The 24,560-nt window shown below is 63.3% G+C and overlaps 1 protein-coding gene across 1 annotated transcript; it reads right to left on the bottom strand.

Annotated features, from left to right (window-relative positions):
- Nucleotides 1-1,830: 1,830 nt before the first annotated feature.
- On the bottom strand, nucleotides 1,831-24,249 carry CPZ (carboxypeptidase Z). The gene is made up of 11 exons (XM_069593276.1): nucleotides 23,907-24,249; nucleotides 19,239-19,271; nucleotides 17,711-18,085; nucleotides 15,335-15,547; nucleotides 13,108-13,304; nucleotides 12,221-12,382; nucleotides 11,755-11,913; nucleotides 7,943-8,078; nucleotides 6,091-6,230; nucleotides 2,955-3,054; nucleotides 1,831-2,280 (listed from the first exon to the last, which is right to left on the bottom strand). The coding sequence occupies exons 1-11, from the start codon at nucleotides 23,989-23,991 to the stop codon at nucleotides 1,946-1,948; spliced, it is 1,935 nt and encodes a 644-aa protein (XP_069449377.1). The 5' UTR covers nucleotides 23,992-24,249; the 3' UTR covers nucleotides 1,831-1,945.
- Nucleotides 24,250-24,560: the final 311 nt, after the last annotated feature.

The raw sequence follows: 24,560 nt of genomic DNA, 5'->3' as shown, positions 1-24,560 counted from the left end.
ACAGAGGAGCCATTGTGGGCAGACAGGGTGGGCACCAATCGGGGGCTGGGGTGTCTCCTAGAGGTCAGCCTCCCTGCCCTTGTCCTCACCTCCAGTGCCTGAAGCGTGAACTGGGCTCCAGGCAGAGCTGTCTCTGCCTCTCAGACCGACCCGGGAGGTGGCCGCGACCAGCGGAGCCGGTGAGAGACGGGGGGGGAGAGCAGGAACCCCACACGGGGTCCTGCAGGAGGGACTCAGCTGACACCACCCACACACCACCAGGTCCTGAACTCATCACACAAGCTCTCTGGGTGGCACCCGTATCTGTGCAGCAAGGATGGGGTGCCCGGGACACAGTGGGACCAAATAAACGCTGCTCTTCAGGACTGCTGGCACGGGGGGTGAATGTGGGGCAGAGGGACTCCAAGAGCCGCGGTGTCTGAGCAGAGCTCCGGATCACCCCCAGGACGCACACGTGCCTTGGTTGCAAACCGTGAAGCGCTGCATGGGACCCAGACTGTGTGACGGGAGGAGGCCCGCGCCCCCTCCTGCACACCCTCCCAAGAAACATCACCGCCTGGCACCAGAAGCATGCCCGCTCCTGTCGCCTTTGGTCCAGCCTGGCAGGACACGATCCCATAATGCTGATGGGCAAGGGCGGGGGTTGGGGGCAGGCTGATATTCAGCTGAAGTGAAGCTACTGCTCTGGCAAGACACACCTCCACTTCTGTACGGAGTCAACCCTGCCCAGGCCTGGGACTAAGGATGCAAGGGACCTCTAAGAACACAGCCAGGAGCCAGCAAGGAAACCACCGAGCTGTGGCTGGTCCTCCTCTAAGGGGTCGAATTGTGTTCCCCCACCCCGCCACCCCCCGCTCCCCAGAATTTATATGTTGGAGTCCTAAGCTTCAGTACCTGCAAACGCGACTGTATTTGGAGACAGCGGTGATCAAATCAAATGGGGCCCTCAGGGTGGGCCCCCATCCAATGACTTATATAAACAGAGGACATTGGGATAGAGAGACAGATAGGTGTGGAAGGAGCAGGATGGGAAGACACGGGGTCAGGACGGCCGTCTAGATACCAAGGACACAGGCCTGGAGCAGGAGGGGCCTGCCGACACCCTGACTCGGCCTCCCAGCCTCCAAGACCAGGAGATGAGTGCGCGTGGTCTGCGGGGCTTTGCTATGCAGCCCTAGCCGACTAGCACACCCTGTCCTCTGTTAGGCTTCCTCACTCCCCATCCGACAGATCCCAGGACGGACAGACGCACCGAACTTCAGATGTGGACCAAGAGGGGGCCCTGAAGGGACCTGAGATGCTTTCATCAGAGGATGAGGAGGGGGCTGGGGACGGAGATCCTTCCTCCCGGAGTCAGGCGCTTCTGAGGGTGACTGCTGGGCCGTGCTTCTTGCCAGCTCACCTGCCCTGGAGACTATGATGACCTTGTCACCTGCTGGGGCCTCAGCCAACTCCCCGCCCCCCAACCAGGCTCCCCCTAGCTTCCCCCCACCTCCCACCTGCATCCATATCCTCCCAGACACACAGCAGTCAACCACAGGACCCGCAGCCTCAGCTCCCAGCTCCCAGCTCCCCATCTCCGTGTGGCCTCAGGGCACCATGCCCCCTGCTGAACCTCGGCTTTCGGTCTATAACATCGAGGCCCCTCTGGATTCAAGGCCTCCCTTTCCGGGAATGGGCTGTGCACAGAAGGGCTGGCAGGGCCGCCCTGGGACGGCCGCCTGGGGGACAGAGGAGCCCGTGCCTGGGACCCCGGAGGCAGGCAGGACAGGCAGGCCTCTCTCCTCCAGCGGCCACGCTGGGCCGTGCACACAGAGCCTCTCATCACGGTGGGAGGGGCAGAGAAACACTTTAATGAGACGGAGGCGGCTTCGTGGGACGCCTCTGGAAGACGGATCAAGAGCAGGAGACGACGTGGCCTGCGCGTCTGGCAGGGCCGGGGCGCCTAGTACTTGAGCAGCCAGCGCGGCTGGTGTTGGCCCAGCGACGTGAAATAGGACCACCACCAGGGCTTGCTGCCGCCGGTCGTGGGTTGTCTCCGGGCCCCCAGGGGCTCCTGGTCGGGCTCCTGGGGCTCCCCTCCGAGCCCACCCCTCCGGGACCCGGGAAGGAACTTGTGGGGTCCAGTCCTCAGCGGCTGGAGAATGAAGTCCACGCGGCCAGCCCTCTTCATCCGGGAGGGGATGATGACTTTCTTGATGACCTTGGAGTAGCCGGGGGCTTGAGCGATGACGATGTGGGCCCCGGGGGGCAGCAGTCTCCAGTAGTCACCATCTGGGGCTGCAGACACATGGAAGGAGAGCGGCTCTCGGAGCTGGGCTCACACGGCCTTGCGACGGTGGGCACTGGGGGTCAGGGAGCATCGCCTGCAGGGCAGCAGACTCCAAGGGTGCGCTCACCTCTGTGTAGGCCTGGAACGCCCTTCCCACCGCCTCCCTCTGTCAGACTCCTATTCATCCCTCAAAGCCCTGCCTAGGCACACCTCCTCTCTGAAGCCTTCACAGTCCATCCCACCCCCACCCCAGCCCCCTACACACATAATTAACAAGCCCTTCTTTCTCTGGACTGTTTCCTCCAGGAGCACACATCACAGGGTAAGGTATTTTTCAAACCAGCTGTGAAATCCCTGAGGGCACCCAGAGCCCGCAAGGACACACAGCTGATCAGTGGGATAAAAGCTTTGGGATGTGAACCAACAGGCTCCCTCCATAAGGGTGGTGTTTGCCCAGCAGTCGCTTCTTGAGGAACACAGAATCCACGTCGATGGTCATTAGCAGTCAGGGCCTGCATGTGTTCCCCCCGCCCCCGCCCCCGCTGGGCTCAACGTTGCAGGAGATATAGCTTGAGGGGGACACAGACCCCCAGGGCTCCCCAGCCTCGCCCTCCCCCCAGGCCAGCAGTGGGCGGATGGAGCAGGGTCACGCTCTGAGCAGGAGCCCCCAGGAGATGCTCACCAGTGGTGATGTCGTGGCGAATGCCCTTGACTAAGATCCGGGCGTTCTTGACCGGCTTGCCAAACTTGTCCATCACCATGCCTTTGATGCCCCGGTGCACCTGAGGGGGCCAAGGACCAGGTGGGGATACGGTTCGTACCTGCCTGAGGGCTGACAGCCCACCCAGCCTGTCTCCAGAGAAACCCTCGTCTGTGAAGTGAGGGTGAGCAATGAGGAGCCCACCGCCAGGGTCCTCCTCCAGCAACAATCAACCCCATTCCGGGTTTGCAAACGGCCAACAGTGCCAGCTCGGGGGGTCTGGCCGACAACATCTCCTGAGCCCTGAGCGGCAGACCCCTCATGCCCACCTGTGAACACATCTGAGCCCCCTGCCTGGGTAACCAGGGCTGGTGGGGCCAGGGTCCCAAAGGCGTGGGGAGGCAGCAGGAAGACACGGGCCTGAAGGTTGGGACCCTGGTATCACTCCCGGCCAGGCACCAACCTGCTCTCTGACCTCAGGCAAGCCACCAGGGCACCTTGGCCCCTCTCCCCATCTGTAACAGAGGGTCGCTGTGCCCACCTTGGGGAGTAAGAATTAGTATAGCCGAGTTGGAGGCAGGGTGGCCCCACGCTCTCGGTGGGCTGGTCCTAAGCACGGGCAGTGTCTGAGCAGATGCCCCGCAGTTCACGCACACGTCACCATCAGGCCAGGAAGCCTTACACTTGGCAAAGAAAGCAGCTCCCGGACCCTCTGCACAGTTCTCCTAAAATGACGTGCAACGCACAAGCTGAGCACCTTGGCTCCATCGGCTGGAAACAACCAGAGGTTGATCCTCCTCGTGTTAGAGGAGGTTGGGACGCTGGGTGGGAGGGGCAACTCAGCCTGGGGGCTGCTCTGTCCCTGAAGGAGGCTGCTCTGTCCCTCTCTCCTCCAGGGCCACCCAGGACTGCCAGCCTCCACCCCGCCCTTCCTCTGCTCACAAAGCCTGACCTATTCCTCTCCCCTTTCCAGACACAGCTCACACTCCTCTTCCTCCAGGAAGCCCTCCCTGATGACCGGTCACATCGGGGGCCTCCTTGGGAAACCCACAGTCCTGGTTTCCCTTCTTCCAGCTCTGACCTCACTGTGATGTCACCGTCTGTCTTTTCCCTGCCCCCTAACCCGAGAGCAGAGGCCAGACACACAGAAGGACCTCCGGCGAGCTCTTGGTCCGTCCCTGCTCTCAGGCGGAGCTCTCAGGCAGAGGAGGAGAGACGCCCCCAGCCGCCTCCTCAACCAGAGGGAGGTGGACGCCACCCCCTCAGGCCTGGTCAGGATCACTTGCGGAAAGGCCTCAGTGGACATGACAGACAGATCCTTATCAGGAGGCTCGGGCAGCTGTCCTGGGGACCGTCCTTGGGGGCAGCCAGGCTCAGCCACAGGCTGCCCGGCCATTCGCAGTATCGCGCTTGCTATTAAATCTTTATACCCCGAACCTTCACATGCAATATCCATAGAGCGATCCCAGCCCCATTTAAGGCTCCTTAAAAGTCATTTCCACCAGACGGCCGTAAAGCGGGATGCGCGAGGGGGCCTGGCCGTGGGCCATTATTGATGCTGACCGGCCCCGGGCAGCGCGGTCGCTGGCACAGCCGCCAAGAAGGACCCCACGCTGACAATGTCCAGTTGTCATCCAGGGCTTTGCTCCCTCCCTGCTGCTGCAGCTGCTGGCTCAGAGGCTCTGCTCACTCCCCACGGGAGGAAGTTCCTGATCTTTCCAGAAGGGAGGGGCGCCGACACCGGAACTGGGGCTTGGGGCAGGCAGATCTGAGTTCGAGAGGCCGATGACATCGGACCAGTGCAGTCACTCTCTGACCCTCTCTGTCTCCTCCTCTGGCTATATCAGAGCCCCCGTGATCCCGGATGGGAGCCCACGGTCCCCCGACTGGCACGATCCTTCCCCAGCACCCTCGTTCTTCCGACTGAAAAACCCGGCAGCCCCGTCTCCCAGCCAGGCCTGGTGGCAGATTCGAGGCCGCGTGGCTGGGGCTGGGGGCAGGAGCACCAGCTGGCTCCCTCTGGCAATCCTCCTCCTTTCTTTGGACCTGCTCCTCACTGGCAGCAACACGCCATTTTTATGATTCTTAAAGATGCTCGGGAAAAAGAAAAAAGCAGAGGCTTCTCAAAAAACTCCCGTTATCACGCTGTTTTGAGTTCCCGTGTCCCTCACATGAGCGTTACCCTATTCAGAACAGCATCCCCTGGGAGGGGTGGGGAGCACGCGGTGGAGCCTGAGGGCTGGGGCAGGGCTGGGAGGGGTGGGGGGCACGCGGCGGAGCCTGAGGGCTGGGGCAGGGCTGGGAGGGGTGGCAGGACCTCGGCATTGGGTCCCCACACAGTCACTGGTCCACCGGGAGTCTCAGTTCTCCGGGTCTGGTGAGGGGTGACCTTAGACATACTATCTGAGGCCCCGCACTCAAGGCACCCTTATTTCTGGAGGCTCTCAGCCCACGATGAGGGGGTCACCCTTCAGTCCTGTTGCCCCACTCCCGCCCCAGCAGCCCGTGTCCTCCCCTCGGAGCCTGAGGGGCAGATGTACTCAGGCCCTGCCTGACGACCCTGCACCCTGCTGCCAGCCATGCCTTGCAGGCTTGCTCCCAGCCAGGGCTCACCCGTTCCCACGGCCACGCCCCTCACTCTGGCCACGGGACCCTCGGTGGTCTAAACACCCCCACGCCACCCCCTCTGCCAGAGGGTCCCTGTGCCGTGGCATGACCTCCCCTACTTCCACTTCAAGACACATCCGGGGTGCCTCCTTCCTCCAAGAAGACACCTGGCCCCCAAGGCTGGGTCAGGGGCTCCCCTGGGCTGCACCGGCCCCTGTATTCCCCTCACAGAGACCCCTGCTGCACTGGGGACCCTGATGTATGCCCCCCCTGACACCCCCAGCCACCCCGAGGCTGGGCCTAGGGGAGGAGAGACGTCTGCTGAGCCTTCACTCGTGAACGCAGAAGGTTAACGAAGAAGCAAGTGCAGAATAACTACGTGACCGCGTGGACATCGAGCCCCACCACTCGGAGCCCAGCCCAGGGGCTCGCGCGCCGCAGGGCCCCGGCCTGGGGCCCCCTCCCCACGCCAGCTCCCAGGTGGGGCCGGGGCCCCACGCCCAGAGCTCACCATCTCCATGAAGTTCAGCAGCGGCTCCTTGTTGTGCTGCCAGATGGTGTAGAGGGCCTCCTCCGGGGGGAACTTCACGCAGCCCAGCTCCACCGTGATCTCAAAGCAGTTGCTGTGCAGGTAGTTGAAGTCGGACATGCCTGCAGCACGGTGGGGTGGGGGCAGCTGAGCGAGCGGCCCTCAACAGCGGCTCCCGCGGGGCCCCGGGCTGGAAAACTGGGAGGGGCCGGTCCTATCCCGGCCTCCCAGCCGGACAGACGGAGGCAGACAGCTCCCACCCAAGGTCCCGGGGAGGGGGAACTGGCGCCCCTGTCCACAGACTCCCCTACCACCTGTGTGGCCTTCTGGGGAGTAAGGAGCAAGTCCACCTCCAGCAGAGAAGCTGGGCTCACGCTAGTGGTCACATGTGCCCCTGCCCCAGCGCGATCACTGATAACAGTGTCCATTTACCGGACAGTCCTGAGAACAATTTAGAGAGGAAAGTCCTACAACCTCCATCCCTGGGGGAGCCCAGCCCGGGGGTGCTGACGGCTGGCCTGGCAGGCCAAACAGCCTTTGGAGCAGGACTGGCTGACCATCGCCCCCTGAGGCTGCCCTCCACCCCAAGTGCTTGGGAGGTCTTGTCCAGCAGAAGCTTCTAGGCGGCTCTGGGGCCCAGACCGTCAGAGCTTCAGGGCCTCCTCCAGGCCCTGGCAGCCAGCAGCCACCCTGCATGAGTTACCGTTCAAGCCCGCAGTGAGGCCACACCCCCCACACACAGATGGCCCCTCTGTCCCTGGCCATGGCCCCTAACCCTCCTGAACTCATGCCCTGTGGGTGAGGAGCCTGGCTCACCTCTCCCAGGCTCAGCACTTTACAGACCCCACCGAAGGGTCATGATGGAGACTCGAAGCCCTCCCCCCGAGCGTCAGGGGACCCATGTGTCTGGGTCCTCGCGAGAGAGAAGATGCACTGCCCCCTCCGGGGAAGGACACACGTGCCGCCGTGGGCAGCGGGGGTGCTGAGCAGAGGAGAACATGTCTTTGGAAAGGAGCTGAGGGGCCGCCCTGTCCACCTCCCAGGAGAATTCGGGGGACAGGCAGGGTGAGTCCCAGCTCTGCCACAGGCTGAGGCCCTCGAGCTGGCCCTTTCCTTGTCTGAGTCCAATTTCCTTATCTGTCAACGGACAGGAATACTCAGCGTCGTGCCACCGTGGAGGGGTGGCCAGCAGCGCATGGAGGCCTGTGGGCTCAGCCTCGGGCGCCCCCATGACACAGGGAGTCACCTGCTCCCGCATCTCAGAGAAATAATGAATATAGCTTTAGTGTAAGAATATCCCACTTGTGTGGACTTAGTATGTATATAGTACACAACATCCTTCCTCACTTCTCTAAAACTCCAGCCTCACTGCCAATCCTGTACCCCATCAGGCAACCCTACAAAACCCCCAAAAGGCGAACTGGTCATGGGTGGGATCACGAGATGGTAAGTGACCATTAAATAAACCGCAGAAAAGGCAACAGGAAGTCTAGCGCTTCCCGGATATAGGAACTTTCTCTCTCTGCAACGCCAGTCCAGCCCCGACCCCTAGCCTAGCTCTTCCCCAGCCCAGCTGAGCCCTTGCCCAGCCCCAGGCCCCGCCCCCGTCCCACCCCGGGCCCCGCCCCCGTCCCACCCCAGGCCCCGCCCCGGGACTCTGGCCCGCCCGGTCCCCGCCCAACCTCCAGCCCCGCCCCGGCCCACCCTGCTTCCAACCAAAGCCCCGCCCCAAGCCCATCCCCCACCCAAGGCCCCGCCCCCAGCCTGCCCCAGGCCCCGCCCCGGGCCCGGCCCCTCCCAACCCCCCCCCGCCCCCCACTGCCGGCCAGCGCACCTCCGGTGAAGCTGTACCAGTCCGCCCCATTGATGATGCTGCCCCTCTTCAGGAAGTTGCCCCCACACCTGTTCTCCGACCTGTCCATCATCATAGGGTGCACGTCGGCGTAGGCTCGGGCCAGCAACTTGAACATCTGGAAGGGAGACGGAGAGGTCACCGCGGGGGCTGTGGTGGGCGCCCTGCTGGACGCCCTCTGAGCTGGCGGCAGAAGGTGAGGCAGGAGGTGCCTCCTGTGGGCGGGGCTGCCGCAGGGAACGCCTGCAGCTCGGGTGGGAGGGGGGCAGTGGCCTTACAGCGGGCCCAGCCGGTGCAAAGGACCGGAGGTGGCTACACGGGCACGTCACGGAGCCCTGCACACCTGGCTAGGGAGCGTGGGCTTCCCCTCGGGAAGGGGGCGTTCCCGAGGTAGGTCGGCATGAAGCATTTCTTGCTATTGTGCGGAGGGCAGGCCTTAGCGGGAAACAGGTGTGGGGGGGGTGGGGGCTGGGATGGTCCCATTTTTACCGCCTTCACCTCTCACGTGAACGTCTATGGTATTCACCACTTCATGTCCCCAGGGGACACCAGCCGCTGCAGGAGCCCACCCACCCTCATGACACCCCTCACCCTTGCAGGCCCCAGGTCCTCCTCCCAGACTGGACACAGCCACCTGTGTGTCCCAGAACCGGACACAGGTCTGACCCAGGGTGAAGGTTCCAAGCAAGGGCCAGATGGATGAGGGGTGCGCCTGCCCTGGGCCTGTTCAGGGCCCCCGGGCCCCAGAAGGGTGTGTCCCTGTAGGAGGACCCTTCTTTAAGAACAGGGGAGGTGGACAGGTGGGGTCAGCAATGAGCGGCTGCTCCAGGCCAGAGTGAGGTCTCTTCTGACGACTCAGACCCAGGGCCTGGGGTTTGGAGAAGGATGCGTCCAGTTTCTCGGGGTAAGGCTGCAGTTGCAACTTGGTCCCACAGACACAGCCCAAGTCCCCGAATACAAGCCCATGAGTGTCCTGCAGTCACCAAGGTCAGCAGTCAAGGACTGCTATCCTGCCAGCAGCCGCTACCACCTGTGGTCAGCATCAGCTGTTTCAGGCAGGCATCCAGGTGCTGACGGGGTTGTTTCTGGAACTCTGCCTGGGCCCCCACCTCTCTGGTACCTACTACCCATCTGAAGAGTGGGACCTAGGTTGGTTGGGCCTAGAAGGTTAGGCCAGCCCCTCTCCAAGGTCTGCACCCCAAGATCCTCCCTCCTGGTCTCTCTCCATCCTGCCCTGGGGCCGCCTCCTGTCACCTGTCAGTCAGCCCCTCAGGAGAGCGGAGAAAGTCCCCACCACTCCAGGGTGCTTGAGCCCCAGGCTGGCTGGAATCAGGCCTGCCCTGGTGGCAGGAGCTCTGCCCAGGTGCCAAGTGTGGGTGGGTGGGGAAGACACAGGGATCATGACCACTCCCAGAGAAACAAGGTGGAGCGCGGTGGGCTGCTAGGAGGGGCAGACGTGGACTGGCTGCAGCCCAGGAGCACGGGCCAGGGTCAGAGAGAAGGACCAGCCGGCCAGGGACCTGCACAAACTAGCTCCTTCCCACTGAGGGATGGGCTGGGCCAGGGAGGGCCTGGACAGCAGGATGGAGCTGGAGCCGAGCTGGGAGCAGGATTTTGGCAGAAGGGGCAGGTGTGTAGGGGGACAGAGGGGCGAGGCAGGCAGCCCTGGCTGGCCTAGGAGCCTTGAATGCTGCCCTAGTCCACCGGGCACCATGGAAGTCTGGGGGTGTGGCTTGGACACCCTGTTCAGGCCCTCCTCCTGCTCCTAACTCCCCAAGCCTCTCCTGGGACCCTGGTTTCCACAGAGACCACCGCTGGCTGCAGGTCTGAAGGATGATCGATCGGTGATTGATGGCTGGTGGGGAAGGCGCTCAGTGTTCTGACTCTGTGGGGACTCGTTGAGGTGAACTTCCCCCCTCGAGGCATCTTCATGCATTGCCCCTGAGAGCCAGAGAGTCTGAGCCTGCTGCCCAGCGGCTCCTGCTGGTGGAGGACACGGCTTCAACCAGATGCTGACCCTGCCCTCTGCCGGCACAGCCGCACCGGGCGCAGGCCAGGCACAGGGGAGACACCCAGCCACTCCGGAAGCGCTGGCAGAGCTCCAAGCATAGAAGCCAGCACCTCTCCAGGCCCTAGGGATGCGCTGGTGCAGGAGTGAGTGAGTGAGCGAGTGAGTGAGAGAGTGTATGAGTGAGTGATGAGTGAGTGAGTGTACGAGAGAATGGGTGAGTGCGTGAGTGAGTGAATGAGAGCGTGAGAGAATCAGGGAGGGAGGGAGGAAATGAATGAGAGGGTGGGTGAATAAATGAGTGGGTGAGTGACTGGGTGGGTGGCGGAGTGAGTGGGGATGTGAGGTGTGACAGAGGCTGAGGGCACCAGAACGAACGAGGGCAGGGACAGTCACCGGGGACACACAGGTGACGTACAGATGGTGCAGCCCCCCCCGGGGCTGCAGGAGGTGGGCTCAGCCCGAGCCCACTGGGCCCCCCCAGCTCCCACTGCCCACAGCCCTGAACCTCACTCCTGGGAGCCTGAGGGAGCCGCACCTGATCCTTCGGCTCCACGGGTTGGCTGGCCCTGGAGGACGCCCTTCTCAAAGTCCACCCTCAGGCTGCGGTCCACACACGCACACAGACACACACACACCCCATCCCCGCTTGTCCCCGGCCTCCCGGGCAGCCCCCGTCCTGGCCGAGGCCGCACCTCCTCGTCCTTGCCCGAGTCTGGCTCCGTCTCCCCCAGGAGACGAGGGCCCGCAGCTCAGGGCCCCGTCCTCTTCACGGCGGTTGGGGGGAGACCTGCCGCACGCTCAGGGGGCTGGGTGAGACGGGGGGACCCCTGAGGGACCACAGCACAAGACCTTAGTGACCCAGTCAGACCTTCCGGAACCTCCCCACGCTGGTCAGGGGAAGACCTGCAAGCTGCACCCTCCTGCAAGGGCAGGAAACTCCTGCTCCTGGCGGGGCACAAACGGCTCTGGGGGCTGGGGGTCATCAGGGCAGAATGCACAGCTCAGCTCCAGAGGGTGACCCAGCAAAGCTCACCCCCCCTCCCTGGCCTCGGTCTCCTCAGCTCCCATGCCCTTCCAGAAGGCCAGCTCTGGTGTCCGCCAGGGCAGGGGGAACCCCCAGAGAAGGGAAGAATGTGGCCAGAGAGGGGTCCGGCCAGCGTCCCGGGTCTCAGCCCCTGCTGCTCTGTCCGGTGGGGAAAACGGGCCTCCTACAGGCCCAGGTGACCAGAACTCCTAGTGGGACCCCACTGCTTCCCAGGGCACCTGAGAAGTGAAACAAGTCGCTCAGTCGTGTCCGACTCTTTGCGACCCTGAGGACTGTGCATAGGATTCTCCAGGCCAGAATACTGCAGTGGGGAGCCATTCCCTTCTCCAGGGGATCTTCCCAACCCAGGGATGGAACTGAGGTCTCCCACGTTGCAGGCAGATTCTTTACCAGCTGAGTCACCAGGGAAGGGCCTGACCTTTAGCAAGCCTGCCCTGCCCACAATGGGGGAGGCGCCCTCCCCTGGGACATAACACACGGGGCAGCCTGTGTGGGGAGGGCATTCAGCCAGGGTCCCCACCCCAGCAGCTCCCAGAGGAGACACTGATGGAAGGTGGGGTGGCCAGAGAAGGGAGGGAAGGAGCTGGCTGGAAGGCTTCCTGGAGGAGGGGGTTTGGAGCTGGGTCTGGAGGGCTCCGAATTGTTCAGAAGGCTGGAAGGTTTCACTCGCTTCAGGACCCGAAGGACTTCAGGCCTCCCCGAGGGCACCACCCACAGCAAACCCGCCCAGCCTCTCACCTTCTCGTCGGGCGTGGGAGAAAACATCTTCTCCTCCTGGGGATGCTTGGAGAAGTCGAAGGGATAGGACACCACCAGGTCGCCCCCGTGGAGGCTGGCCGAGAGCACGAAGGGAATGGCTCGCATCCACTTCATTACCGCCTTCGTCTCAGGGGCCACCTATCCAGGGTGGGTCGGGGGGAGGAGGAGACGGTCCTCAGGGCCAGGCACGTCCCCGCCGATCACTCAGCCCCACGCCCAAGCTTTAGGATTCCGCCCCGGCCCCACCCCACCAGCTGCTCCCAAGTGCCCATCCTGGGCCTGGAACTCTCCTCCCCCGTCTCCTGTGGACGCCACCTCCTCCAGGCAGCCCTCCCACACACCGCCACCAGGCACCTGCCAGGCTCTGGGAGCTTTCAGTAGGGGCAGGACCCCCCAAGGGTCCCGGAATAACCAGAGACCCTTGGGTGCGGCAGCAGGCTCCTACCTTACCCCACCAGTAGTGCTGGGGGATGGCGATGTGGTCGCTGCGCACGCCGCGGACCGAGGCCAGGCGGTAGTATTCGGACGTCAGGTCAGGGAAGTTCCGGTTCAGGTCCAGGTTTTGCGCATTCTGCCTGCCGCTGGTCCACCCGTTGTAGCCGGCACCCTGAACCCCAGGACGGCCCCCAGCCAGGGGTCAGCACACCCACCCTAATCCCCTGGGGGGAGGTGCAAGGCTGGGCTGAGAGTCATGGTGGGCAGCACCCTGAACCCCAGGACAGCCCCCAGCCAGGGGTCAGCACGCCCACCCTAATCCCCCTGGGGGGAGGCGCAAGGCTGGGCTGAGAGTCACGGCAGGCAGCACCCTGAACCCCAGGACGGCCCCCGGCCAGGGGTCAGCACGCCCACCCTGATCCCCCTGGGGGGAGGCGCAAGGCTGGGCTGAGAGTCATGGTGGGCGGGGTTCTCTCTGGTTTCTTGAGATGAACTGTGGAGCTCATCCGCCACCTCCCTGACCTCCGGGCTGACCCTCCAACCTCGGGCCCTGCGCTGGCCAGCTGTGCCCTGCCTGGGGTGCCTCACATCAAGGATGCATGGCCTGCTGCCCACCCCCTGAAGGCCTTGCTCAGTCACATCCTCCAAGAGGCCCTCCACTCCTGGCCCCTCCCACCCACCCATTTCATCCTGTTTCTACGGGGCATGTCACCTTTTAAGCCACCACAGAATTCCCAGCATCGGTCCCCATGCCAAGCAGGGCTTTGCCTGTTTGGATGCCCTCTGACTCCCGATGACCCAGGATGCCAGGTACACAGACCCTCCAAAGCCACTAGCGGGTGAACGGGCGGGGCATGTGGAAGGCAGCGGCTGCAGGGCCAGCGTGGGGGTGCTCACCTCTGCAGCCGCCACCTCGTAGCCGTCGGGGTTCATGGAGGGCAGCAGGTGGATGCGGGTGGTGTTGAGCAGGCGCTGGATTCGGAGGTTGCCCAGCAGGTACTCGGAGCATAGGTACTGGGCCAGGTAGATGAGCATCTCGCGGCCCGCCACCTCGTTCCCGTGGATGTTGCCGATGAGCTTCACCTCCGGCTCCACTGTGGGGAGGGGGATACAGTGACCCTGGGGAGTCATCTCCAGGGGTCCCCGGAAACTTGAGGGCCTGCGCGGCAAGGGCAGCCTGTTGTTCTGGAACCTAGTCACGCTTGTTCTGGCCCAAGGGTCTCTGTGATTAACGAGGTCTCATCAAGGCCACCACTTTCGCTGAGCTCATCGGTGACCTAGAGCCTTAAACACTAGCGTGATGGATCGATAACTGATTAATAACCCTACACACTGTTGTCGGTCTGTGTGAGTTTCATTCACGGCCACTCCTCGTGCTTGCACGGTGGAGGAGAGTGGACACTGGTGCTTAGACGGGAAGACAGGTGGCCCTTGAATGAAAGGGTGGATAGATGGAGGGATGGGTAGGTGGGTAGGTGGAAGGGAGGAAGGCAGATGGAAGGATGCATGGATGGGTGGAGGCCTGGATGGAGGGAGGATGGGTGGGTGGAAGGAGGGAAGCAACGAAGGAAGAGAGAAGGATGGGAGAGAGGCAAGAAAGAAGAAATGAAGGTGGCTGGAGTATACACGGATGGAAGAATGGGAGGCCACACGGATGGGTGGATGCGTGCAAGAGTGGACCGGGAGCCCAGCGGTCTTGCCAATGTGGACCCTGGGTGAGTCGCCTCTCCTCTCTGAGCCCCGCACTGCTCACATGGAAAACGGCATCTCCCTCCCAGGCTGTGTGCAGCCCCGTCCCTCCCACAGTCCCAGCGCACAGATGCCCCTGAGGCTGTCACAGCAGTCACCGCCCACGGCCCCTCACAGGGGACACCGCCCGCCCCGTTGTTCCACAGGTGCACCCACTCAACCTGAAAGCGAGAGTCCCGCCTTCAGCCCAGAGCAGGCGGGGGAGCCGGGCAGGGTGGGCCTTGGAGGCAGGGGCGAGGCTCGATGACCTCCGACCCCCGATGGGAGATGGGGCTCTGGGGACATGAAGTTCATGCTGCAGAAGCCACCCGGATGGAAACCAGGCTGAGCGCAGCTGGACCAGCAAAGGGGGCCGGAGAGCCACTTCGCCAAGACGAGGGCCGTGCTTGACTACTTGGTAAGGACCAAGGCCAGATGGGACTATTTCCAGACCGATCCTGTCTGACTCGCAGGGACTTGGGCACAGACCAGCTGAGGGGCCGAGGAGAAGGCCTGGGACCCTGTGCCCAGATGCTCTTGGTGCCCTGGAGCCGGGCTGGTATTCATCTTCGCCTCGCCACCCAGGAAACGGGTTGTCCCGCCAGGGCGCCGAGTCTTTGCCAGAACAGCAGGGTTCTGGGTCCAGACCCCCACGCCCCACCCCCGGAGCCCAGCGCCTTTTCCTTGACCTGCCCCTGACATTGCTTCACAGTCATTTTTTCCAGCATCTGCGCTGCAGGCCGGAAGGGCCTTCCCCGTCACAGCAGGTGAACCAGGACTGGGGCAGGGCCTGACCGCCGCTGAGCCCTGCAAGAGCGCGGCTGCAGGGACAGTGAGATCCAGCGCTCCCCACGTGGGGCCCCAGCTCGAAACAGGACGTAGCCTCCTAGGAGCTGAAATGGACTTGGGTTTTAAATAAATAGGAAGACGCTCTATGAATGCGGACCGAGCCACTGAGAGGAGGAGCTGTCAGGGGCCAGGGCCCAGCGCCCACATACCCGCCTGGCGTCCGGTGCAGCAGGGCAAGGTTGCAGAGACAACAAAACGCAGTTAAGTTTCCCACTAGAGACGCACAAGGCCAGACGGGCCTGCGGTCACTGTACACCCCTCACCTCAAGGCCCAGACGTCTGCAGCCCCCGGGGCCGTGACCCTCCTGGCTGCCTCCTCCCCAACCCCCAGCGTGGCTGAGACAGTGGGCACACACGCCTGGTGGGATGTGGCCAGCACCCCAGTGCCCCCAGCACGCCCCAAATCCCCACCCACCCCGTCCCCCAAACACAGGGGGCTTTGATTAGGACCGAGGACCTGCTCGTGTGCCCCAAGGCCAAGCAGGCCGGTGCCTTTTCCCAGCCCAGACCGCTCACCCCCCGCCGCCCGATGGCGGCAGCAGCTTACTCAGCTCGTGCTGGCCAGGCCGGCTCGAGAACTCAATGACCAGCAGGTCCCGGCCGTCGAAGCTGCGCCCGATGCTGTAGGTCTTGGAGATGTGAGCGCAGCGGGCTGCCGTCCGCCTCAGCACGCGCACCATCTGGGCGTAGGAGTGATGCGTGAACTGAATGAAGGTGGGCGGGTAGCCCGAGGGCAGTGCCTCCTCGACGTCCAGGCCTCCTGGGGGCGGGGTGGGGGTGGACATGGGCACCAGGGGTCAGCTCAGGGCTGCCGCTGCCCTCACCCCCAGCCCCGGCCCCGCCCTGGGGAGCCCGGGACGTCGGGACACACACGGACCCCTCGGACGTCTCCCCAGACATGACTGCGTTTGTAATTAAAGCTCCCTTTGTGAAACCTGACGTGGAGAGCTAATCACACCCCCCGACAGGCCTGCACAGCAACGCAGCTCCTGGCGTCAGTGAAGAACAGGCGTGTGGGGTTGGTTTGGAAATTTCGTAACATACGGAGCAGCAGAATACAGAACAGGCTCACACACAGGATCCTCAAAGAAAACCGTGGCCTAGCTGCCTTCTGACTTCGGGTGACTCTGTGTCCCCGCGCGTCGGCAGTGACGGGGGAGGAGGGGGGAAGGACGGGGGCTGCAGAAGGTACGCTTTGCCCCTACATTCGCAAAGCTTCCTCAGGAGACAGTCTGGGCTTCCAGGCGTAGGCCGGCTGTCTATCACGGCCATCCCCAGACCAGCTGGTGGGCCCCTCCTGCGCACAGGAGCACCCCAAGGCCAGCCCAGGGGCTCCCAGACCCCCTCCTGTGGGGTCTCTGCACAGGAAGACGCAGGTCCCAGCGGGCTGGTCTTGGAGGGCAGGGGCACTAACAGTGGACGCTTTTCCCAAGCGTCTCACTTGCCTTGTGGTTTCATTTCTGCTCAAAATGGTTTCTGAGGGAGAAGAAAGCAGACGGAACCAGCAATTTGGTGGCGGACTGGCCCAAAATAAACTCCCTCCAGCCCACTCTGCGGGCTTCCCTGGGGCCGGCAGGCCTGGCCCCACAGAGATGTCGGGTTCCTTTCCTCTGTCTCTTGGCTCCCACCCAGCCACGCTTCCTGCCTCTTCCCTGGCGGACGGCTCCCGTCTGCCTGCAAAGTGCAACCCATGGGCCACTGAGTCACAAAGAAGCTGCAGGTAGATGGCACCCTCATCTCCCTCCCAGATTCAGCTCCAGGATCAGCCCTGAGCTCTGCACAGCCAGTGACTGGCGGAGCGGGAAGCCAGGGCTCGCTGGGGGCCAGCCCAAGGTGCCCCTGGTTGCCACCCCCCACCTCCCTGGTTCCCAGCTGGGAGCCGTGGACACAGCAGGCATCTGAGAGCCATCAGGCGTGTGGACTGATTGACCCACCCGTCAGCGGCCGGCCTGGCTCACACCAGCCCCCTCCCTGCTGCTGGTGGCCTTCCCAGAGCCTCCACTCTGTCACCTGTGAAATGGCTGCACCCGTATTCAGGGTCACTCTGGGGTCTTAACAAGACAACACATGTGTGACGCTTGACCCCAGATCACGCGGACTTCCCTGTGAGCTTTGTGACGTCACTACATGAGACGCCGGAAGCCACCGTCCCGCACTGACCGATGTCACACACACTGGCCACGGGTGGCTATTTGCACTTAGGCTCAAATTCATTACCGTCAAGGAAAATCAAAACTTAAATCTCCAGTCACCTGAGCCACGTTCCCAGCTCTCAGGAGCCGCATGTAATGCGGGGGCTGCGGTCTAGGCCAGCATAGGGGGCTCTCCTCGCGGGCCACCAAGGGCCCCACGGCCACTAGGGCCATCTGTCTCACTCACTCTGGAAGCCCAGCTGGGGGTCAGGGAGGCCTGCAGAGGCACTCGTCACCCATCGCCCCACATCACAGCCACGTGGCCCCCAGAAGCCCTTTGCACACCCCCTGAGACGGGGGGCTCACTACCACCCGGGACTGCCCATTCCAGCTCCACTCATTCGTCTGTTTGAGAAACCAAAGCCCGTCTCCGCAGCCCCTCTGGGTGGCTTCCCTGAGCCCACGGGGTTCCACGGACCCCACTCTGAGGCGCCTGGCTGCCGCTCCAGTCAGTATCCCACGTGTGATCTTTCAGGAACGGCCACAGGTGATCACAGGATTTGCCAGGCAGGCCTCAAGAGAGACAGGCTCCCCACGCCAGCGCCCTGCAGTTCTGTGATGGGCGGGAGGAGTGCCATCCAGGACTCAGGCCCCCACCCTCTGCCCTCCCAGCCTGGCCCCTGCACCCAGGGCCTCCGCCTTGGCCGAGGCACTGCCCTCCTGACGCATGTCCTGTTCATCCACCCGGTCATCCAGCCACTCACCACCGTGGGGGCCCCCCCGGAACCCACCTCGCAGCTTCTCCAGAGGGTCGTAGCAGCCCTCCTCCGGGCCCGAAAAGTAGCGGCCGCAGTCGAGGAAGTAGGGCCAGGCCATGTCGATGGCGTCGAAGGCGGGCTGGCAGGCCTCGCGCAGCGCCCCGCAGACGTGGCGGCAGGGTCTCCGTACACGGCCGCCCTCGCAGCGCGGGGCCAGCACAGCGCAGCCCAGCAGGCGCAGGTCGGGGTTGCACTGGCCCTCCAGGAGGTGGTGCAGCACGCTCAGTAGGATGTACTCGGAGCTGGACTCCACGGCCGCCCGGGTCCGGTGCTGCAGCAGCGTGGGGAAGGCCGTCCGGTTGTAGGTGACGTCGCTGCAGGTCTGCAGCTGCAGGTCCACACACGTGGCTGCGGGTGGGGGAGGGGGGCGGGGGGGAACGGACGGCGGGGTCACCAGGGCACTCCCTCCCATGATGACCCCCCCAGGACGTGCTGCCTACTAAGTGCTGCTCTGACCGAGCTGACCCCACTCAGGACCAGAGCCCACAGGAATGGGCGGCACGGAGAGGCCTGGACAAGGCCCATGGCAGAGGGAGCCAGGGCCTTTGGGAGGACCAGAGATGGCCCCCAGGCTGACCTGTGAGAGGGCCTGGCAGGCTGCCCTGGGTCTCAGCTTCCACATCCGCAGACTGGGCCCAGGAAAGCCAGCCCAGCCAAGGGGTTGCCTCGTTAAGGCATTTGGTTGACTTCTGTTTGGCGAAAATATTGTCTTACTTAAAAAGAAAAAAATAATTCTTTACCAGCTTCCCTTGTGGCTCAGCTGGTAAAGAATCCGCCTGCAATGCTGGAGACCTGGGTTCTATTTCTGGGTTGGGAAGAGTCCCTGGAGAAGGGAAAGGCTACTCACTCCAGTATTCAGGCCTGGAGAATTCCAGGGACTGTATAGTCCATGGGGTCGCAGAGAGTCGGACATAACTGAGCAACTTTCACTTAAAAAAAAAAAAATCCAGTCCTGCTCAGAATACCCCAATGCCCAAATCTGGCAGGAGGAGCCTGGAAGAAATGCCTGCTCTGAGCACCTCTGATACGCCAGATCCACGTCCTCTCCAGCATCACCCCCAGGAGTTCCGTGCTCCCTTCCTCACTTTAGAGACAGGAACTCGGGGCCAGGCGGGGAGGGGCTTGTCCCAGCCCAGCACTCAGCAGGTGCTGAGAACACCCAGGGTGCAGAGCCAGCCAGCTCGGCACACACGCACGTCAAGTCAGACCCCAGACCTCCTCAAGCCTGCCTGGGGGGCCGCGGGGAGGAAGGGATGGAAGAGACCCCCGCAGGAGCCCAGGGCAGAGCCAGGGGTGGGAGCCCAGCTGCACAGAGGGAGGGGCCTCCCGCTCTTGTTTTGCCTGATTTCTAGCTCTTTTAATTAGGTCTGGATTTGATCGATGGGCCCTCCTACTCACCACCCACTGCAGAACCCCGGGTTCCTCCCCCTAAAAGGCTTTGACAGTGTGGAGGCCCTGCGTTCACTCCCACAAAACAAAGCCGGGCGGTCCAGGTACTTACCGCTGTCTGCAGCTGCAGGCCCGGAGCATGCACCTGCAGACAGAGAGGGCGACATCGTCAGGGGTGGGGACCCCTGCCCGTCCCCAGATCCCGCTGCTCCTCACAGGGCCGGGCCCCCAGCCCCTCCCGCCCTCCCCGCCACAGCCGCCCTCTGACGTCCACGTGGCCCGGGAGGGAAGACTGAGTCTCAGGTCTCAGAGCTTCCCTAACAGGAGGCGGAGCACTGGCTCGGAGTGCTGGCCGATCACCACGGTGTGAACACCTCCACTGTGGCCGACGCTGAGGGATGGAAGTGCAGGAAACAAGAAATCAGGAAGTGGGTGCTGGGCGGGGGCGGGGGGAGAGACAGGCAGAGCGGAACAAGCTGGGACCAGAGGGGAAATGTCCTAACCCCAGATCTCCATCTGGAACCCAGGCCTGGACCACGGTCCGACAAGGATGGAGGCTGCTTCTAGGGACTCACCTTACAGCCCGGGGTCACAGAAGCCTACCTGAGCACACGTGAGCCCCCCAGCGGGGGGATAGGAGTGGGGGGTCCTGTTAGGCTAGCTGAGCAGCCCCCTGTACACACAGTACCCCCACCAAGGACAGGGCAGCCACAGCCCCTGACCCCCGCGGACCAGCTCCCTAAGCTGTCACAGGAAGGAGACATTCAAGGTGCCCTCTCGCCAAGGACTCCAGGTGTCCCAGCCGGCCGGGACCACTCGGGCAACGTAAGGGGCAGGAGGGTAATTTTCCTGAAGCATCCAGGCAACAGGCCTGCCCCTCAGCATAACAGAGAGGGCTGCAGCTGCCCGCCACCCCGCCCTGCGCATTGGCAATTTCCAAGCACGTGCCGACTCCCATCACCTGACCCCATCACCCGACTCTGAGCCTTTCCGGTCTGAGCCATTGACAGGCTGTGCCCACTGCCCTCTGCAGCATGAGGAGGTGTGATGACGAACCAAAATGTGGAACTAAAGGAAGGGCGGGGAACCGCGCCAGTCTCTGCTTGGACGCTGCACTAACTGCCCATCTGCGTTCGGAGAAGAGACGAACGGATCCAGTTGGAGCAGGACCTCCCCGCCAGGAGCATCCGTGCCCAGCGCTCACACTCAGAATTCACACTCACCGACCCGTGCGACGCCACACCTGTCAGCTCAGGAGCTCAGTGGCTCCCGCCAAGGCCCCTTCCTCCCCACACCTGTGTCCCAATGCCAAGCCTGTGCCTGCCACGTGCCGACCCAGAACTGAGCACGGCAGAGCAGAGCTGAAAACGCACTCAGACTTGGTGAGCAGAACTCCCACTGGCCCTGGGGCCTCGGCTGGCCTCAGGAAAATGCGGGCGGAGGAGGCCGGAACACAGCAGTTACCCCCAAGCCAGCTCCTTCTAGGCATCAGACCCACTCAGCTGCCTGGACTTGAGTGGATTTGACAAGCGTATCCCTCCTGGTTGCACGTGGCTCCAAGCCTCCCCAAGTCACAGATGAGAAAGCTGAGGCTCTGGGCCTCGGTTTCCCTGTCTGTAAAATGGGGCAGTAGTGCCCACTGTTGCTCCCAGGTGGCGCTAGTGGTAAAGAATCCGCCTGCCAGTGCCGTGAGAGACACAGGTCCTGCCCCTGGGTCGGGCAGATCCCCCGGAGGAGGAAACGGCAACCCACTCCAGGATTCTTGCCTGGAGAATCCCATGGACAGAGGAGCCTGGAGGGCTACAGTCCATGGGGTCACAAAGAGATGGACACGACTGGGCGACTTAGCACCATTGTTGCTGGAGGGCCCCACGAGCTGGTGCTGATGGCAGGGTCCAGGGAGGGCCCAACACAGAGTGGCTCGGGGGCGCACAGGAAGAAGGGGGCCTGGTCCCTGTGACTCGCCCACAAGACTGCAGTGCCCGTTGCGATGGACAGGAGGGCAGCATCTACGGGTGTGCACCAGTGCTGCCAGCGTGGCTACCAGGAGCAAGAGAAAGGCGGTGGGCTCACCTCCTGGGACGGCTGTAACGAAGACCCACAGGTTGGTCGAACAGGCCTTGATCCTCTCCCGGTTCTGAAGGCCAGACGCCCAAAGTCAAGCTGCTGGCAGGCCACACCCCTCCGCAGGCTCGGGGAAGAGTCCTCCTGGGCCCCCAGCAACCCTCAGCTGTGGCCACATCACCCCAATCCCTGCCTCCGTGACTCCGTGTTCCTTCCGGTGTGCTGTGCCCAAATTCCCACCCTCTTCCAAGGACACCAGTCACGGGATTCAGAGCCCAGCCTAAGCCAGTGTGCCTTCCTGCTATCGCAGCCAAACCTGCAAAGGCCCCGGGTCCCAATCAAGCCACAGGCAGAGGCATGGGGGAGGGCGCCTAGGACTCCAACATATCTTTGGGGGACACAAAACAACAAGCCAGCCCCAGTGGGGGCCTCGGGGGAGCTCAGGCTGGGGTGGGATCGAGAGGACACACCATCCAGGGTGGTGCCCACCAGCCACGCACAGGCACCGAGCACCTGAAAGGCTGCAACTCGAAACGGACGTGTGCTTCGGGTGTAAAGTACCAACTTGCAGCTAAGCTGCTAAGTCACCTCAGTCGTGTCCGACTCTCTGCAGCCCCAGGGGCTGCAGCCCGCCAGGCTCCTCTGTGCATGGGATTCTCCAGGCGAGAACACTGGAGTGGGTTGCCGTGCCCTCCTCCAGGGGAACCTTCCGGACCCAGGGATTGAACCCGTGTCTCTTGCATCTCCTGCCTTGGCAGACGCGTTCTTTACCACTAGTACCAACTGCGAAGCCCCAATATTGTGTATATATCACGTTAAATAAGATTTGCTCTTAAGTTTAATTTCACCTGTTTCTCACTATCTCTTTTGAGTAGCTTCTGGGAAATGTTAGGCGATGTTTTGGGGGTTGGCATTAGCATGTTGGACAGCGCTGGTCCAAAGGCTGCTCTTGAGCAGTCCACACGTGACCGTTACACCTCTTGACCACAAGGTGTCAGCGTGTCTTCAACCAAGGGAGCAAGACTGCCCGGGGGGTCGTGGTATCTTAAGATGGGGAACAATAACAGAATGAGGTCAGAGAGGTCGGCCCATCTACACAGGGACATACAGTCGTCCAGGGAATACAGGATTTGAACCCAGACCTGCGTGGCCCCTCAAAGCATGGAAACTGCCTCAAATTCCAGGCTGCTGATAAGAAGGCAAGGGACAGGCCAGGGGTTGGGGCAGGGGGGTGTCTAGGCCTGCTTGCTCTGAGCCCCAGGACAGTAAGACAGGACAAGGACAGTCCTGGACATAGCAGCCCAGAGTCAAGCTGCCTGGCCCTGCCCTCATCACTGTGTGGTCTGGGAAAGGCACTGGGCTTCCACGGACCACACATGCTCACAAGGAGATCCCACCGGAAAAAGGAATTATTCTACAAAGAGGCACTAATGCCACACAGAGGGGAAGACAGAGACCCTCCCTGCCCAAGCCTCCAGGTGAGGAAGGGGCAGCCTTGGTCCAGAGGAGGGTCTGCACTTCTCCCTGGGAAAAGGGCAGGTCAGGGAGAGCTTCCTGGAGGAGGGGGTCTGTGCTCCCTGACAAGCCCGTAATAGTGGACACTTCCTGGGGTCTTGGGGGAGGCTCCATCCGTGGCACCCTCTGCATGACCTTCTGCATCCCACGTGTGCACACAGGTGTGGGCACACACTCAGACACCCAGACACACTGCCCGGCCCCAGGCCTTTCTGTAGAAAGTGGGGGAGGAGAGAGGGGAAGGTGGGGCAGAGGTGGAGAGAAAATTCAGCCTGAGCCGAGAGAGGAGAGGGAGAGATGGGCTCAGCCAACTGCAGGGGCCCTTTGCTCCTGGCACAACCCACTTGGCTGGTGCCAGCAAGTTCTCAGGTGTCCACAAACCTCCGGCGCTTGGGAGACTCAGAATCCGACATGCCCAGACCCCAGTGTGGGAGGGAACCCCCACCCCCACCGCGGTCCGGGTCACAGGTGTCTGCTGCTAAGGACCCTGAGGGCAGCGGACCAGACGCACCCTCACCTTTCAATGTGAAGGGAAACTGAGGCCCACCCAGAAGGTGTGGGGAGGACCACAGCCCAGGCCCCAGCTGGCCCCCCTTCTCAGATGCCTCCCATCACCCTCCCAGGCGCGCAGCCCCTGGACACTCCCTGAGTCCCGCCGTCCCCTGCCCCCAGAATCCTCCAGGAGCACCCCCTTTCCCAGGCAGGGGCCGCATCCGCTCCCTGGTCCTCTGCACCCGCTTCCGGAGACACTGTTGTCCACATCACGGAGCTGGGAGGGAGGGCTCAAGAGTCTGCAACGGGGTCCAGAGGCCGCCCCCTTCCTGGAAGTACCGGGGACCTCAGATGCCCTCTCTTCCTGCAAAGTCCTGGCACCTGCTCCTTAGGACCCCACCTGCAGGGCACCCCCCTGCCCCGGGCTGGCGGTGCCCAGATCGAGAAGCAGCCCCTGCTGGATGGAGCCCTGGGTGCTGAGAGCTGGGCACCTCTGCTGACCCCCAACCTGCCTGTGCACTCCACCCCGGGGTCCCAGCCTGGATGCGCTCAGCGAGTCAGGCGCCCCCTCCGGTGCAGACCCCCAGGTCCAGGGTTCACGGGGTGCCCATTTGGGGGACGTTCTCTGGAGCCCCGGGTCACGCGGGGGAAAGTTGGCGGTTCCGGGGTTGCCCAGTTCCACCCCCAGGGCCGGGCGGTCCCGCCTTACCCTCGGGGTCCCAGGCGGGCTCGCACCCGGGCCGGGCGGCGGCGAGGACCAGCATGGTGAGGAGCAGCGGCGGCGGGGGCCGCATGGTGGGCGGCGGGCAGGGCGGCCGGGCGAGTGATGTGGCACTCGGGCCGGGGCGCAGCGCCGCTCGGCTCCCGCCCCCCGCGGGCGCGGAGTCGGGTTACAGCGGCCGCGCCAGGAACCGCGCGGAGCCGGGAGCGCGCCCGCTTCCGGAGGCCGCCGCTCCGCCCCCGGGGGTAAGAGCCCCCCTTGGGGCTGGGTTCCGCCTCCCACCTGACCTCCGGGTCCCCCGCTGATGCTGCCTGCTAGCCCCGATTCCTGGACCGAGGGGGAGCCGGGGAGGCGGGGGCCCGGCCTGCCTTGGACCCGACTGGCGCGGGGCGAGGGTAGGGGGGAAAGGCCGGCTACCCCCAGCTGCGGGCCTGGGTCCCGGCAGAGGAGTGATGGAGTGTGCACTCCTCCCACCCTGTCACCCTGTCGCAGGCTGGAGGATGCACCTGAAGGGTCTCTTCCATGACCTTGGGCGCCCCCTGCCCCACCTCTGAGCCTGCACCCTGCGGAGAAGTCCTCTCCCCGCAGGACCTCGGTGGGGGGTCCGACACCCCATTTTCAGGGTGTCAAACGGTCTGCAAT

Source organism: Ovis canadensis, chromosome 6 (genome assembly GCF_042477335.2).
Source record: "Ovis canadensis isolate MfBH-ARS-UI-01 breed Bighorn chromosome 6, ARS-UI_OviCan_v2, whole genome shotgun sequence".
Taxonomy (NCBI): Eukaryota; Metazoa; Chordata; class Mammalia; order Artiodactyla; family Bovidae; genus Ovis; species Ovis canadensis.
The sequence above is the reverse complement of the archived record's forward strand: the minus strand, read 5'-3'. Positions and strand labels throughout refer to the sequence as shown.

Excerpts from the sequence above, each read along its gene's own strand:
- CPZ (XM_069593276.1), bottom strand. The coding sequence starts at position 23,991 with ATGCGGCCCCCGCCGCCGCTGCTCCTCACCATGCTGGTCCTCGCCGCC. Across the intron at positions 18,086-19,238 it reads GCCTGCAGCTGCAGACAGCG|CCACGTGTGTGGACCTGCAG; the intron begins GTAAGTACCTGG and ends CCCCACCCGCAG. Across the intron at positions 2,281-2,954 it reads TCGCCACGACATCACCACTG|CCCCAGATGGTGACTACTGG; the intron begins GTGAGCATCTCC and ends ATGTGTCTGCAG.